The sequence below is a fragment of the Pogoniulus pusillus genome, chromosome 15 (assembly GCF_015220805.1).
Source record: "Pogoniulus pusillus isolate bPogPus1 chromosome 15, bPogPus1.pri, whole genome shotgun sequence".
NCBI classification, from domain to species: Eukaryota; Metazoa; Chordata; class Aves; order Piciformes; family Lybiidae; genus Pogoniulus; species Pogoniulus pusillus.
Window position 1 is genome coordinate 13,438,062 of NC_087278.1, and position 16,320 is coordinate 13,454,381.

Sequence of the window (16,320 nt, forward strand, 5' to 3'; positions counted from 1 at the left end):
CTACAAGGCTCAGGGGGCACACAGCTCTGGCTACAGTCTGAATTTTCTCAGACAACAGAAGGTCTTGACTCATATTTTGATAGAAGTGTCCCTATATGGTGAATGTCTTGCTTCCTTCCACAGATGGCAAGGAGCCAGAAAGGCACAGTCAGTCTGACCCACAGTTCTAAACCGAGTTTAACAAACCCCAGGTGTGATGCTTATCCCACTGATGCCAGCCAGGTGTTGTCTATAACATACTTAATGAGAATGTTATGTAAATCAGTCTGCTAACAGCATTTCAGGAAAAGGTTTCTGGTGTTCTACATGAAAAAAAATAGTCTAAGCATAATTATGAAGTGAACATTTCTTGAAGAAGTGCTAATAATTAAACCCATCACTTTCTAAGTCTGCCTCTACTATCTTATCCCAGTGTCACTGGGAAAAAGAACTTGGTAACTGGTTTTGGTGCTGCATGAGCAGGCGTCAAACACATAAACAGTCTGAAAACTGCTTCCAGCCAAACATACCCTGGGGCATAGGGAAATAAATCGAGAGAAAATGAAACTTGTTAGTGCAGAACAGTCTCCTTTCACCTCCCTCCTTGCTTATACTGCTGCTAGGTCTGGGGATCTTCTCCCTTAGTTAGGCTGCCTCACCTTCTGTGCATACAGCAGCTGGTTATATGTAGCAATGGTGGCTGATTCATTGGCACAGGCCTCCTTTGCCTTCTCATAAGTCATCTTGTACTGCCCTTGTGGGGACCGTAAGTGGAACACTCCAACAGTGGTATCTGCAGAGGGAGAAAACCAGCTCTTCTTGAAGGGGTTTCCATTTCTGGATGCAAAGTCAGCTATGCCATACAAATATCTGTGATTTTGTAAAAGGTAGTTAGGACAGAGTGATCCCTTAGAGGTAACCTGTAATGCCTATCTGGGATGTCCTCATCTGTTTCATAAATGTAGCATTGCAAAGCATGCAAACATGTGTTCTAACTTAAATCTTCTCATTGTGTCAGATGCACATAGGTACATAGTGAGCTCAAAGACACAAGGATTGTGGCCACTGGCTTCAGTGCAGTGGCACATGGATGAAGATGTTGTGTGTGACATCCTCACCTTGGAAGTGAAGATCAGCACAGTCAGCGTCGGCGTGACACTGCCCATTGTCCTGCAAGCAGCGGTCAAGAGGAAGCTGCATCACAGAGCAGTTCAGCCCATCACCAATGTAGTTATTTTTACATTCACATTTGCGTTTGTCCTGGTCAGAGAGAGAATAAAAAAGGCCTGGCTAAGTACTTAGCTGACAAAAAAGTGGCATTCCAAGCAACATGCTGAAATGTTGAAAAACTTTCACTTGATATAGCCAAGAATGGACAAACAGGAAAGTTGCTGCTAACAACTGTGATTTAACAGACCACAAACTGTGACACTGACATTTATTCTGCTAAGCAAAACATTTACACATACACCTGAGTGCTTTGGCTGAATTAATACCAAAGCACAATTCCATCCACAAAACTAATAATGCATATTAGAGATTTATGTGGCACATAATTAAAAAAAATGGATGTCAGACCTTTCAAAATGGTATTTCAATGACTGTGTGAATGTGAAAGGAATACAGTAGCCAGCAGGTAGTAATAAACAGCAGTATAAACTAAACAGGAGTTGGTGACATCTAGGTATTGTGATGGTTGGCAGCTGGAACATCATGACCCAGTATTCCTCGGGGCCAGGGTGAATCCCTGCAGGGGTGTTGGACACAATTCTCTCTCTTCTCTAAACAAATCTGAGGACCTGTCCTCCTCTATCTGAAAGCTGTAACATCACAGATGGCCATAGATTTTTTTTCTTTCTTGATGATGACAGAGTATGACAATTTGATGTCCACAAATGTACCTTACGCATGTTTAGGCTTAGCCACATTTTCAGTGGCAAGGATTTTTCAGATAGCACCTGGAAGACACATTAGGTAAGCCATCAAAATAGAATGGACAGGTGATCACAAAAGCATCAGGATATATGTATGTCGGATCAAGTCACTGGCACAAATTTGACTCAAAAACATTGACCATGCAGGCTAAGGGATTTGTATCATATGGCTGCAGAGCTTTTTAAGCTGTCAATAAATAACACTATGCACCCAGATGCCCTTAGGCTTAGGTACTAAAGCACCCAACAAACTCCGATTGCAAATAGGGACATTCAGTTAGGGAGAGCTAAGAAGAAGACAGAAAAATGACACATGCAGAACGTCTCATCTGCTGTAGTAGTTCTTTCCCTAGAGCAAAGATGTCAAACCGCCTGTCACCCTTCAGCTGAAAGAATACCAAACTGGTGTGGAAAGTAGGCTAGAGCTATGTAAAGGGTGTTTGGGAAAACAGGGACTGTCAGAGGTGTGGAGTTCACAGTATCACAGTATCATCAGGGTTGGAAGAGACCTCACAGATCATCATGTCCAACCCTTTACCACAGAGCTCAAGGCTAGACCATGGCACCAGGTGCCACGTCCAACCTTGCCTTGAAGTGCCCCAGGGACGGCGACTCCACCACCTCCCCGGGCAGCCCATTCCAGTGTCCAATGACTCTCTCAGTGAAGAACTTTCTCCTCACCTCAAGCCTAAATTTCCCCTGGCGCAGCCTGAGGCTGTGTCCTCTTGTTCTGGTGCTGGCCACCTGAGAGAAGAGAGCAACCTCCTGCTGGCCACAACCACCCCTCAGGTAGTTGTAGACAGCAATGAGGTCACCTCTGAGCCTCCTCTTCTCCAGGCTAACCAATCCCAGCTCCCTCAGCCTCTCCTCATAGGGCTGTGCTCAAGGCCTCTCACCAGCCTCGTCACCCTTCTCTGGACACGCTCAAGCATCTCAATGTCCCTCCAAAACTGGGGGGCCCAGAACTGAACACAGTACTCAAGGTGTGGTCTAACCAGTGCAGAGTACAGGGGCAGAATGACCTCCCTGCTCCTGCTGGCCACACCATTCCTGATGCAGGCCAGGATGCCACTGGCTCTCTTGGCCACCTGGGCACACTGCTGGCTCATGTTCGGTTGCTCCAGTTCAGGCCACGATTCTGGAGAGCAGAATTGACGCTTGCCCCTTTTCAGGGGTGAGAGTGAGGATCCCGCACAGCTTGCAAGGCTTACAGAGAAAGTCTGCTTACAAGAGTATCCATAGGCAAGGCAATCAGGTAGAATAAGTATACAATCCACTTGGCCCAAACTGGCCTTCTAGAATCCTCCACCCTCAGTAGGCCTGAGGTAGGCTGAAACCACCCCACCTCAGCTGGGCCTGCAAGGCCTTAGTGGCTCAACTCCCTGCTTGCCAGCCCCTCCACAGACCAAGAGAAGAAGGTGCGCTGCGCGGAGAAGTGGAGGTGAGAGAGGCAGGGAGGAGAAGGGGAGAGGTGCAGTCAAGCATTATCTTTTAAGCTGTGATACTGGAAAGGAAACAGAGTAACAATGTGACGATATCCTAGGGCAAGCAGCTCCATCCCCCTGGGATGGGCCTCCGTCCCGATGGTTTTGTTTAAGGGGAACCTAGAGGAGTGGTAGTCAGAGAAAAGGACTCAAACCACCACAGGAGAGGAGCCAGAGAAAAGACTTCTGCTGGCTCCAGGAGGAAATGCATCAGTCTTCCCTGATGGCGAGTGAAGTCATTCAACTTACAGGTCCTACGACAATGCAAACGGCATGCTCATGGCAGCCTCCGTTGAAGCCATCAGCACAAGGGTTTATTGCAAGGCATGTAAAGCCATCTCCTTTGTAGCCCTTCTGGCAGCTACAGAAGACTTTAACCTCCAGCTGGGTGCACTCGGCCGCCTTGTGGCATCCACCATTGTTTTGTTTGCAAAGGTCTGCAGCTGCACAGGGGAAAAGAAGTGAGCAAAGTCTACTTTTAAGGAGGATATTCTTCACAATGACAAACCACGTTCAGATTTTAAAGACACAGTAACAATACCTGAACATTTGTCTGGGGGAAAAACTGTTTGACCTTCCTGAGACATTCCTGATGCTGCATAAAGGCTTTCTGGTAGGGTTCATAAGCCCTTGTCATGATAGCCTCAGTTTAAGGGACATGGCACAAACACCCCCCCAGCATTCTGCTCCACCTTTTGTCAGCCCGAGAGAGCTGCCCTTTTAAGGGATTCTGCTCTAGCCAGGGTGATTTGAGAGGATGTGAGACACCTGGCTTAGAAAGAAGGGCTCTTTCTGCAGTCATGTTACTGGGGAACTGCCTTGCCTAAGGTGAAGAAAACTGTCAATAAACACTGCTGATGAACCCCTGCTGCCTCCAAAACCTGGTTGGAGCTCACTTTCTTCTTCATACTCCTGCTTGGTAAGTGTCTGTATCTATCCTAATTTTGTTCTGCTTGCTGTACTGTGGAAGTTTTTAGGTTTGCTAGCCAAAGTTTTGTACTGGATGGTAACTGTGTCCAAGTGTATGTGCAAGAGTAGACGACCTTCTTTCTTGTGGCAGGCTGTGCCAAGAGGGAGCTCACCTGTGCATGTGATCCCATCCCCATTGTAAAATGGCTTGCACTGACATGTGTTGTTCTCCATGCAAACAGCATTGGTGGAGCAGCGTGGGGAACACTCTGGCTGCAGGGCTGTAGGGAGGGAAGAAGAACAGGGATGAAGATGCTGTTTATGTTGCAATGCCCTTGTTTTCTGCAGAAAGCAAGCCCTCATACCATTCTTGCTAACTGGAAAATCTGTGAGAATTGTTTTTCAATTGTTGGCTCTCAGGTGTTACCTTCTCTTACATTGCCCAGAAGACACCCAGAGAGGAGGTAAATGCTTACATTCCCATTTCACAAAGGAGGAGACAGGAAAGTAAAAGAACATGTTCAGAGTCCAGAGCAAAGTCCCTTAGCCTCCAGTGAGGGCTTCTGATGTTATTAACCCTTTCTCTCTTTCATCTGCACAAAACCTATGTTGAATTGCGAGCGCTGGCAAGCCATGGTTCCACATGACAGAGTCTGGTGAGACGAGGCAGAGACCTAGCTTGGTTTCACACAGCCGACCAGTCCATCCTGTTTCACAGAAACATCGTCCTGTTCCTGAATAGCCTTCATCACACTGCCCCGTGGCCTTGCATTCACAGGCTGCAAAAGGAACGCAGAGGGATCTCTCACAGAGCTGCCTTTGGGAAAGGGGAAAACCTTTCCCTAGAGAAATGTCACCTGGACTGTCAGTTTAAATGAAGTATTTAGCAATTATTTTGATAAATGGAACCTCATTGTTTTTCACCATGAGACTAGTCAAGCAGTGGGCTAGATTGTGCAGAGTGGCTGGGCAATTTCCATCCTTGGAAGTCTGCGAGTCCTGACAGAATAGACCCTGAACAACTTGGTTTGAACTCAGAGCTGACCCTGCTTTGAGTAGGGGATTGGTCTAGGGACCTCCTGAGCTCCCTTCCTACCCAAGTTGTCCTGTGATCCTATGATTTTATAACTGGCATTCATTCAATATGCCTTTGAAAATGAGTATTGATCTGCACTGTGGTAGAGTAGCAAACTTCATCAAGAACAATGGCAGATAAACATATTCTGGAAAGTTAGTATCAAAGCCTAGTGTCTTGCATCCACCCCAGGCTATTTCTTTTCTAAACACCACTTTATGTGCATTGTGAACACTCCAAGTGCACATGGTTGGAATGAAAGGGTTAATATTGTAGCTTTCTATATGAAGGCTTTATGTTGGGAAAACGTTTGAGTTTAAAGGGCAATATTGATTCTGGTTCCAGGCTGTTTACTTTTAAAGCAACAGCAAAATGGATTGTGTGAGCATTTTATCAGATAATGTTGTTGGAGTGGATGATCTTGGTTGATTCTATGATTCACAAACTGCCTTTAGCTGAGTGCCCTTTTTCTTCTCTTCCACAAAAGTAGTGTATGGCCTTGGTGTCTTGCAATCCTTGAGGAACCACATTGCTAAAATTCTGTCTTGCCCTTTATGGGGCTGGGGAAGGAGGCTATACTGTAGTTGATAACCTTTATTGGCAGAGGCTCTGTCTCTATTCCCTGTTTATTATGCACCTTATAAGGATAGAAGGAGCCTCTGTTCCCCCTCTGCCTTCCTTTCCTCCCTTATGAGACCTTGTGTCATCCCTCTGTATGGGGCAGTCTGGTGAAAATGTTGGTGTTCAAAGGGGAAAGCATTTCTTGGTTTACTTAACCCATCTCTGACAAAATGATTCAGGTGTGACGTGAGTAACAGCATGTAAAGGAAACTTAAACATACGCCTGCAGCTGGAGCCATATCTGCCTGGCATGCAGAGCTCACACGAGGTCCCGTTGAAGCCGCCGTGGCAGTGGCATTCTCCTGTCCCAGTGTACCCATCATCGCAGGAGCCGTGGTTATTGCATGGGGTCTCTGAGCCCCCTGGGCAAGCTGAAAGGTTTAGAGAAATAATGTCTTATCTGTCGAGCTTAAGTGCATGCTTGTTCATGTTCACTGTTTGTTATTAATGTTCTGCATAAAGCCTTGAATAGGGAAACACCTGCAAATGCATCTCTGCTGGGGCCTGTAAGAACAGCTGTGACAGCAGCAGCTGTAAGCTTCATGCTTCAAATTCTGTGGTGTGCTTTTATGTCAGAAGTTGTGGACTCTTCTAGTCCTGGCTGTGGGTGCGTGCTTGCTTGCTCACTCAGACCCATTAATGAGTGGCACTGTCCAGCCCCTGCCCACATCTTTGTGCCTGTGTGTTGCTGGGCTGAGCCCTAAGGGCAGTTCAGGCTGGGCTGGCTAAAAGTGCTTGGGATACTCATGTGTCTCTCTGAAATCTGGACAGTGTGAACCAGTATGGCTACATGTCCCTGGCCCTGTCTGTCAGCAGAGATTCTGTCATGTATCCTGACCCTACATGTCCTTGTGAGACCCTCAGTGCTGTTCCCTTGAGGCTAGTGACAGCTAGAGATAAAGCTTCTCAAACACTGTCACACCTGGTCAAAGCTACAATTTCTGAGCTTATACCAGGGGTGTGTGTTTGCAGGTGGTCAAGGAATTGTACACTGTCTCTTGTATTCTGTATTGCTCCCATGAGCCTTATATCTGCTCTTGTGCTAGAAGGGCATTCAGCTGACGACTGCTAAGACTTGCTGGTTTAGTTACAGCTGAGCAGCCTATACTTCGCTGTATATGTGAAAAAGATTATCTGGAGTGGAAAAGCAATGCTGTTTACTTCAATGCTCACAACATAGTTGCTCTGTCTTGTGACTGATCTTTCCTCATGCACCCTATTCCAGCTCTCACAGGTCAGCCTGCTGGGCACAAGCCACCTGTTCTCGGGGAGCTTGTTGGCCAGTGGTAGAGAGGGGAGTCCTACCTTGACAATCTGGCCCAAAGTAGCCCTTGCAGCACTTGGCTGTGTGGATGACCATGGAGCAGTTCCTACGGCAGCCGTCCCTCTGCAGCCCGTAGGACTCATAGGTGCACCAGTCGATCCCTTCCTGGGCGTTGTGTGTGCCGGTGCAGACAGGAGGGCAGAAAAAACACAGGATGATGAGTGCTGTGTGGAGGTTTGCCTTTTTCCTCTTTAAATTATGGTTTCTGACATATCCTGAATCATAATATGATGTGTGAGGAGGGAAGGTGTGAGGTTCTCACCTCTTCAATTCCCAACTTCCCAAGCATCATTAACGAGCAGTGAAGGGCTGCTCTGCAGTCGGCAGAGGCACTTGCTAGAGTGGATATTGCATCAGAACACTAAGTGTCTCTCACCACCGGTGCCTGGATGTTTGCTCAGGAACAGCTTTGTCTTGGAGGCTTTATGGCATCCCTTAACAGTGTGGTTTCATTGTTGAGGGATCTCTTTTAACATTTTAAAAGCAACTTATTCTAATTTGCTTATGTGAAGTACAGAGAAGAGCAGGTTAGACTGCTTAAATGCAAGATTTCAACATATTACCTTTGGCTTTGTCCCTGGAGGGCACTTAGAATTACGGAAACAGCTAGCACAATGCCCCTGTTGTACAAAATGGAACAGGAAAAAAAAAAGGTATATTAAAATAATGGCAACAAAAGGCTATTAGAAATGGACAAAACCTCTGTTTCGTGAGAACAGCAAAGATGAGCGGAGGCTTGGAGACATTTTGGGAAAATCCATCTGTGTTCATACTCATGCTTGCATTTGTAAACAACTGTCCTGGTCTGAGCAAAATTGCTGAAAACAGGTTAGGGCTTGTTAAGCAGCTCTTAACCGGTTTGGTTTTGCCTCTGGAGGAACACAACGGAGTTACTTAATGTGGATGCAGGATTTCCATTGTGTATCTCTCAGGCGTTGTGCCGCTCCTCTTAAGCTTAGCTCTAGACAGTCTGGCAGATGAACCCAACCTGAAACGGTGACACTTAATCTCAGTAGTACCAACTCTGCTACAAGGGTCTCTGTCAGAGCAGGGGACCAAAAAAGGGGACTGACCATGAAATCCACGGTGAAGAAGCTGTCGCAGCGTCCCCCAAGGCTGGGGTCTGTTAGCAGGCAGTCGATGCCGTAGGCGATGCCCCCATCAAACTCCAGCTGCCGCTGCACTATCTTACACTGTCTGTCGTTCAGGAAAAGCGTGCCCTGTGGGATGAGATGGGGAGAGAAAGGCGTGTGTGACACATCGTGAGCCAGTATTCCTCGGGGCCAGGGTGAATCCCTGCGTGGGTGTTGGACACAACTCTCTCTCTTCTCTAAACAGATCTGAGGACCTGTCCTCCTCTATCTGAAAGCTGTAACATCACAGATGGACATAGATTTTTTTCTTTCTTGACGATGACAGAGTATGACAATTTGATGTCCACAAATGTACCTTACACATGTTTAGGCTTAGCCACATTTTCAGAAGCAGATGCTTGCCAAGGGTTATGTGGGTAGGATCCTGTACATTTGCAAAGGAAAAAAACGTGCCATTGTTCTGGCTTTGCAGGCTATGTGCACACCTGCAATCTTAGCTTGCAAACACTTATAAACTGGAGTTTACATGCAGATGGGGCTTTTGCCAAAGCTAGGTTCATCTCACTAGTTTTCTGTTGTGAGTTTCATTGTAGGAGAAGTTAAAATGTGCTGGTCCTTCAGTTTTGAGGTAAATGAGAGCTGCTTTGAAAACCAGTATTTTTCTAAAGAGAAAGTGACATCTTCAAAGAGTCTTACAAAGCATCTGCCTGATTTTGCACTTACTGCATGGACTTACGAAATCATTTGAGTTTTGATGCTACTGGCACTTTCTGGGTGATATGCACAGACACAGTGGGGTCTGTATGAGCAGATCCTTCTTCAGGGGCAAGGGAAGATTAAACACTTACAATCTCCCTGTTATCTCCACAGCTAACGCTGAGGTTGGAGCCCTGCAGGGTCTTCAGTGAGGTGGAGCTTGGTAGCTGGTAGGCCAATACCTGGAAAGAAAGAGGGCAAATGCATGTGTTTGGGCTTGCATGTCTTGGCCTTGGCAATGATCCTGTAGAGCTAAGACTTACTGCAGCATCACGGATGATGTGGAATTTGAGGTACTGCACCAGTTTGTCACTGTTGGACTTCTTGAAGAGGAAATCCTGCTGCTCCTGTGGCAGCCCACGGATAGCTGTGTCTGTGGGCCAGAAGAGTGTGACTGGTTTGTGAATAGGATCGTTGATCAGTCCAAGCAGGTTGTTTTTCTGCAACACAACAAAATTTGAGATGGGAGATTAATGCTCCATCTAAACTGACATTGACCCTACGTATGGTATAATTGGGATGCAATGGCCTGTGGGCTGCCTGGTCAGCAGCCTGAAAGCAATATGACTTAGTGCCATGGTCTAGTTCATTGGATAGGGCTGAGTGATAGGTTGGACTGGATGATCCTGGCGGTCTCTTCCAAACTGATTGATTCTATGAAAAAGCATGCCCAAGTTGAGTTACATGACCCAGTTCTCAGAAGTGCTTCATTGCCCAGGGCTGCCCATTGAAAAGCAGGCTGACAGCTGCTGTTCTCAGAAAAGTCCTACTTGGGTCAAAGCTTGGCCATGTAATTTGAGGTATAGTAGGATAGAACTGGGAGGGGAGGAGAAAGATGGTTGTGAGTCTGCTTGACATCCCTCCACCTCTGTGTGAGATGGACCTCATGGTAATCATGGCTGTGTACTGTGTTGTGAACCGTTTGGCTCCATTGAACACCTTTCTTCCAGTGATGTCACTTTCCATGTCTTTGTTCTTGTTTTCAAGAATAGTGTTTAAAACCTTTAGCCAATGGCTGCTGCTCCTCGTGTCCTTACCTCTAGCAAACTGCTGAACAGGACATATCCATGTTTAGCTGCAACCATTTTAAGGCTTTCCTACAATGAAAGGCATGTTCAGTAATTTATCTATTAAATGCATTCTATGGGTATTCAAAAAGCAGGTATTACATTGCTTTACCTTGTAAGCCACTTTTTGCTACTAAATCAGCGCCAATAAAAGTGCTGTGCAGAAATCCTCTTATGCTGTTCTTAAAATAATAGTTCCTGAATGACCTTCAAATGTAAAATCTATCTTCTATTTTAACTCGTTCAGCAGTGCCAATTTGTATAAGGCCCATTCAGCATCGCTGGCTTACATGACTTATATATCTAGCAGTGTATGTGGAAAGCCCCTAGGGTGAGAATGACAATGAAGTGCACCTACCTTCTTAAGGGGGAAATCCTGCATATGTGATGGGACCAGAATTTGGTTTATGACATGGATCACGCCGTTCGTGCCCACGACATCACTGAGTACTATTTCAGCATTGTTGTTCAAAACCACTGAGTTCTGGAAAAGCAACAAAACCACATTTTCTGTGGAACCTCATAGGTGGGTGAGGCTGGTGCCAAATTTCTTTGATACAATGATTCCAGAATACTCTTTCTGAGCAGCAAACAGCTTCAGTTTTAATAAACTGCCCTTTGTCTTTTCAAACTCTCCTCATGCTCACAAAGCATGAGAGGATGAAATAGGGTGCAAAACGTTGCACAGCAGATAAGGGCTGCACAACTCAGCTGAATGGGCAACCTTGTTTATTTTTGCTGATCAGAGGAGGATAGGGAATAACTCAGATTTTTTTTTTTTTGTTAAGCAGAATGGTAGCAGACTGTTTTATTACTCTGTTCCTTGCCTTTTCATGGTCTGTTACCTGAGAGTAGCTGATGTGTATTGGGTCCCCATGGAGAGAGGTGATGTTGGTGATTGTTGTCAGGTCACTGTACAACAGATTAGCACAACCCACCATATGGTGCCGGAGGACTTGAGCCATCACTCCTTTGTAAATCCAGTCTTTGACCTGCAGCCAAAAGTAGGGGAATTACAAAGCAGATGAGCAAGTCCAAAACTTCAGGGCCAGATTATCAGAATCTTCTGGCTTTCTTACTTACTCGTGGGTCACTCATTAGTATGTCCGTGCGAGGTACAAACAGGGTGAAAGGGCCAGGGCCTGCAATATCTCTGATAGTCAGGGCCTGCCAAATTTAAGGGAACAAAGAAATAATGAGTTTTTAATGAACATAATGCCATGCAGCAATGGGGACAGCCCTGCTCAGTGGGAAGTAATGCCTGCAATGCTGTTCCTGCTGCATGTTGGGTTCCCTTCCCTGCAACATGGAAGTGAGAGAAACTCTTATATAATGTCAACTTTCTTTCCCAGCCCTGCCTGTCACCAGTGCACATGGATATCAAATGGAAGACTCAGCTTATAGTTAAGTCTTCACTTCCTCTGCAATAATGAACAGAAGAGGAGGGAAAGCTGTTAACTAGCACTAAGCATAGGGAGGTGGAGGAGGGCTATTCACTCCTCAGCAAGGGAACTTTCATCCTGAGATACTGAGGAATGCAGGCGTTTCTCCATGCATTTACCTGATACATGATTGCTTGTACTGAGGAGTAGATTAATTTCTATTAGAGGTCCAAACTGACCTGGAGTAATGCAGGCACTTTGCGATCACCATTGACAAACTAAAATCAGAAGAGCTCTGCTAAAGTGAGATGAAGCAGTTTACCACGGTAGAACAAGCAAAGCTCGAATGAGTTTTTGGACTAGTGGGGCAACAATACAGATTAGTGCTGCCCTAAGACTTCTGGTAAATGAAGCATTACTTCTGCCAGTCTTCAAAAAGCACATGATGGTGCATATTTGCTCTCTGGCTGTGGCATTGTCAAGAGACAACTGTAATCAGCATCGCAGTTTGTAAATGTAGTAAGGAGGAGACTGGTATTCACTTATCAAAAATAATGAGAGGTGTGCTGAAAAATCTCAGACTGTGAATGAGGCACCTACATTTCTGCAGGATCTTAGTCTTTGTTATTAATTCTCTAGAGGTTTTAATGACAGTTAATAGTTTAAATTAGAACATCTCCAATATTAGTAGCGAGTGATCCAAATCCAGTTCCAGCTACTTTGAAAGATACAGCTGCATGCCTTATTCATGCTTGATCCCTTCCCCTCTCCTTAAGACTAAAAATGCCTCCAAAACCAAGAGGAACACCCATCCATCCCACCTCCCCCCATCAAATAAAAAAAAACCACCAACTTAACCTTTTCTTACCTCTAAGTGGTAATAAAACCTAGATGTGTTGTAGTCCCTAAGAAGTTCCTGCAATCAAGAATGAGACTTTGTTACAGTGCTGCAAATGTGGGACAGCATCTGTCAAGTGCAAACAAGTGCAAAAGAAAGAGAACTTCTGGCTTGGAATAGATACTGCCCTACTGCCCGTCTGTGTTGCTTCTGTTCTGTTCTTACCTTGCTCTATCAAAGAACTTGCTCCTCTGAAATCTAAAAATACCAGTATTAGCTCCCAACTACTGCCATTGTAACAGTTGTGCTTTGGTTGGTTTTGGTTTTTTGTTGAGGCAGCTAATATTATCTTGCAGCATCCTGTTCCTATTCTTGGTTTCTTGGATTTGGATTATTCTAAATTCTGGAGTAGATTTACCATTTTTTTTTCAAGGAAAATAAACGACCTGATGTCTTCCAACAGAACCATTTTATTAAATAACTATCTGAAGAAAAATAAGGGACAGTAAAAAGGTGCAGCACTTTACCTGGAAGATATTTCCTCGACACTTAAATCCATCCCCAATGTAGTTAGGTTTGCAGGTGCAGGTCCTTTCTGTGGACTCTGTGTCGTTACAGATGGCAAATTCACTGCAGCCTCCATTATTCTTGCAAGATGAAAATGTAAAACATTTAATTCCTTTGTTGCCAGAAGTACAGAACAATTCTAGTTTACCACTTTTCCCCTCAAAGCGTACAGCTTAGAAAGACAGAACAGCTTTTTGGAACTGGATCCTGATGGAACTTCTCATAGTGTATACTTTCTCATAAACAATAAAGAGTATTTAAGGATCATAGGCAATAACTCCTTTTATGCAGAGGATGTAGTTTTGATTCCCTCCTTTTATCTTCAATTCATAATATTATAAAGATCCAAAACATTTCTAGACAGTTTCACTCTGCATCTTGAGGATGGTCCCACTTAGCTGGTCTGGAGAAGAAGCGCTGACTTATGCTGAAGGGAAATATCTGTAGCTGCAAATCACTTTTATGGTGCTAGGAGCCTGGATTTCTAGATAAGTATTAGCATAGAACTGCTGTTGTTTTTTGTCTGATGGCCCAGGCCAACTGAAACAGGGACCTGCCACATGTGCTCTTCTCTAAAATATCTCCTGTGTGCCCCTGGGTGTACCACAAGTGTAACCTAAGGATTGGAGCAGCAATGATCCAGGAGTAGCATGCCGGGGTTCAGAGCTCTGCCCAGTCAGAAGTGGATGCTCCCCAGCTAGCACCTCAACTTGCAAATAAGTTTCTATCCTAGACTTAAAAGCAAATCAGGAAAAAAGAGAAGCCATCAGGTTTTCCTCACTTCTGCTGTTGTTTTTTTTATTGTGTCCTTTCTGTCAACAGTCATTTCATAGATCTTTTCCTGTTGGCTATGAAAGAGAGCAGGTGTTTCTTCAGCAGTTACAAGTGCAGCTTCACTTGACCACAGTGAGTAGTAGATTTGGGTGCATTTGTTATATATTTGCTAGCTTTAGGTGAACTGATTGCAGTCTTGGGTTTATGATAGCTTTCTATGAAGCTTTACTGCGCAGAGGTTTGCTGAAGTAATGCTAATTTAGTTTCTAGTCTAAACTTACACTTCATATAGTGTTTGTTTATACACATAATTAACCTGGCATAATTAGATAGTTGGAAGCAATGTTGCTGGGATATGGCATAAGAAAAGACAAAAGCATCCAAAACCATAGGAAACAGCAGATCATAACTTTGAGCTCTCCTTCTTCCAGCTTCTGCTTTAACCCTTGCTCTTGCACGTCTGCAGCCTTTCAAAGTTAGAGAAACTCTGCTGACAGGCCAGGCTGGGAGGGTGAGAATTATTGTCACTGTGCACAGAGCAGCAGAATAATGTGCATGGGTGAGTGGGTATGCCCCTGCTGCAGCTTGCCAAGAAGTAAAGTGATGCAGCTGGTGCAGAGAACCGTGTCACTTGCAAATATGTGGCTTACAGTATGTTTGCTAACTAGTGAGAAACAGATGTGGCTGCATCTCAGCCTGCAGTGACAAGTGACAGACAAAATGAGGAATGCTATAGGAAGCCCTGCATTGGGTGTTGTGGAGGGAAAGAAATGTTTGGTGTGGACACTGTTCGTTGTGGTTTTTTTCCCCTCTTGTTAACCTCTTCAAGAGAGGCTTCCATTCTCCTCATTCAGCACTTCACCTCCTCTGTTTCATTATTCACTGAGCTGCTTCTGCTGCAGCTGACAGTGTTGTTATCCTGTGTTATGCATCCATGGGAATGTGTTCAAGATGCAGACCACACGGCTGTCGATGCTGTGAAGTTCTGCGCTTTGACTTGTTCTTCATGGAAAGAGTGGTTGCCCATTGGAATGGGCTGCCTGGGAAGGTGGTGGAGCCACCATCCCTGGAGGTGTTTAAAAGGAGACTGGATGAGGCACTAAGTACCATGGTTTAGTTAATTAGAAGGGTTAGGTGATAGGTTGGTCTTGATGATCCTAGAGGTATTTTCCAACCTGGTTAATTCTGTGATTTGCCCCATGGGAGCTCTGTCCTAGGTGAGCCTGCAAGCTCAGACCTCTGCAGGAAACATCTACTCTCAGGAGCTCAGGCCCTTGAGCACCTTTTTGCTTTAATATGAATTTCACTGGTCATGCTGGAGTGGTACTCTGATTAGACTATTCAGACCAAGAAGGCAATGATCATTTCTCTTGTTCAGGATGCACAGACATAGTTCCAGATTGCATCGGAAGACTCAATGACAAGAGAATATTAAAAATAAATAGGTGTTTTGATCCACTGTAGACTATTCTTTTTGGGTCTCAATGACCTGGCTCCTACAACAGCTAGAAGTAGCCTTTGAGCATCAACAACCTGAACTGCAGGTTTTGGGTTTTCTATCATTACAGGTACCATGTAGGTATCACTTGAACTAAGCTCTTTAATTGCCTTGCCTAGAAACTGTATTTATGTGTTTGAGTAGTAACTGAAATATTGGTAATCCATCTATCCCAAATATAAATTTAGATAGTGGTTTTTTATATGAACTCTAGCAGTGACCAAAAAAATATGTTGAGAAGATACGAGTGACATTTTACCACTACTGATTAGGGTCTGTTTGTCTAGACCTGATCTGAAGTGGGTTTTTAAGACTTGGTGATGAATCTGGACCCTCGCTTTTGCTATGTCCAGGCTGTGGTCCAGGAAAACCCCTGACTTCATACTCAGTTCTGAAATAGCCACAGCACTAAAGCCTGTTCTCAACCAAGCACATTTAAAAACTAGGTAAATTAACATAAGCTAATCGTGGGCATATCTGACTTAGTTTTAAATGCATACAAAATTCAACATTGTAATGATTACAAGACCTTAAATCCCTTCCTTAGCTGGATACTCACTTGTGAACAGAGACTGATGTAAGTGCATCTTTTGCCATCTCCAGAGTACCCCTTCAAGCAGTTGCATACAGCCTGCAAAGCAAAACCAAAAAATATGTATACATGGAAAGAAGATATTGGAAAAAATTAGCACACATTGAATTTGCTCTTTTCGCCACATTATTTCAGTGATAAAGTGTACAATTTATTAAGCTAAAATTGTACAGCAGTTTCTTTGCCATCATAAGCAACCATAGACTGAGAATGAGGAATAACAATTTCTCAGAAGCTCTACTGCCCATTCCTTGACTATCTATCTCTTGTCTTTCCTCTGTTGTCCTGGTCATTTGAAGGGATGTCTTTGACATCTGCACATGGTCATCCTGCTGGCAAAACAGGCTAACCCCCTAATATGTTTCCCTCATTTTGTTTACATAGATTGATATTCCCTTCTCTTCTCTTCCCTTCTCCTGTTTAGGA

General features: G+C 44.6%; 1 protein-coding gene across 1 annotated transcript in view; it reads right to left on the reverse strand.

The window, feature by feature from the left end:
- The window catches only part of STAB2 (stabilin 2), an 85,977-nt gene that overhangs the window by 8,033 nt on the left and 61,624 nt on the right, over positions 1-16,320 (reverse strand). Inside the window, exons 41-59 of the mRNA XM_064154853.1 lie at positions 15,862-15,933; positions 12,991-13,110; positions 12,494-12,541; positions 11,327-11,410; positions 11,089-11,235; positions 10,596-10,727; positions 10,406-10,414; positions 10,214-10,273; positions 9,440-9,616; positions 9,269-9,358; positions 8,400-8,546; positions 7,890-7,946; positions 7,308-7,431; positions 6,224-6,373; positions 4,981-5,085; positions 4,480-4,587; positions 3,647-3,840; positions 1,098-1,239; positions 639-772 (exon numbers count right to left, since the gene is read on the reverse strand). Coding sequence (XP_064010923.1) covers positions 639-772; positions 1,098-1,239; positions 3,647-3,840; positions 4,480-4,587; positions 4,981-5,085; positions 6,224-6,373; positions 7,308-7,431; positions 7,890-7,946; positions 8,400-8,546; positions 9,269-9,358; positions 9,440-9,616; positions 10,214-10,273; positions 10,406-10,414; positions 10,596-10,727; positions 11,089-11,235; positions 11,327-11,410; positions 12,494-12,541; positions 12,991-13,110; positions 15,862-15,933 — 2,100 coding nt within the window. The remainder of the gene's footprint in view (positions 1-638; positions 773-1,097; positions 1,240-3,646; positions 3,841-4,479; positions 4,588-4,980; positions 5,086-6,223; positions 6,374-7,307; positions 7,432-7,889; positions 7,947-8,399; positions 8,547-9,268; positions 9,359-9,439; positions 9,617-10,213; positions 10,274-10,405; positions 10,415-10,595; positions 10,728-11,088; positions 11,236-11,326; positions 11,411-12,493; positions 12,542-12,990; positions 13,111-15,861; positions 15,934-16,320) is intronic.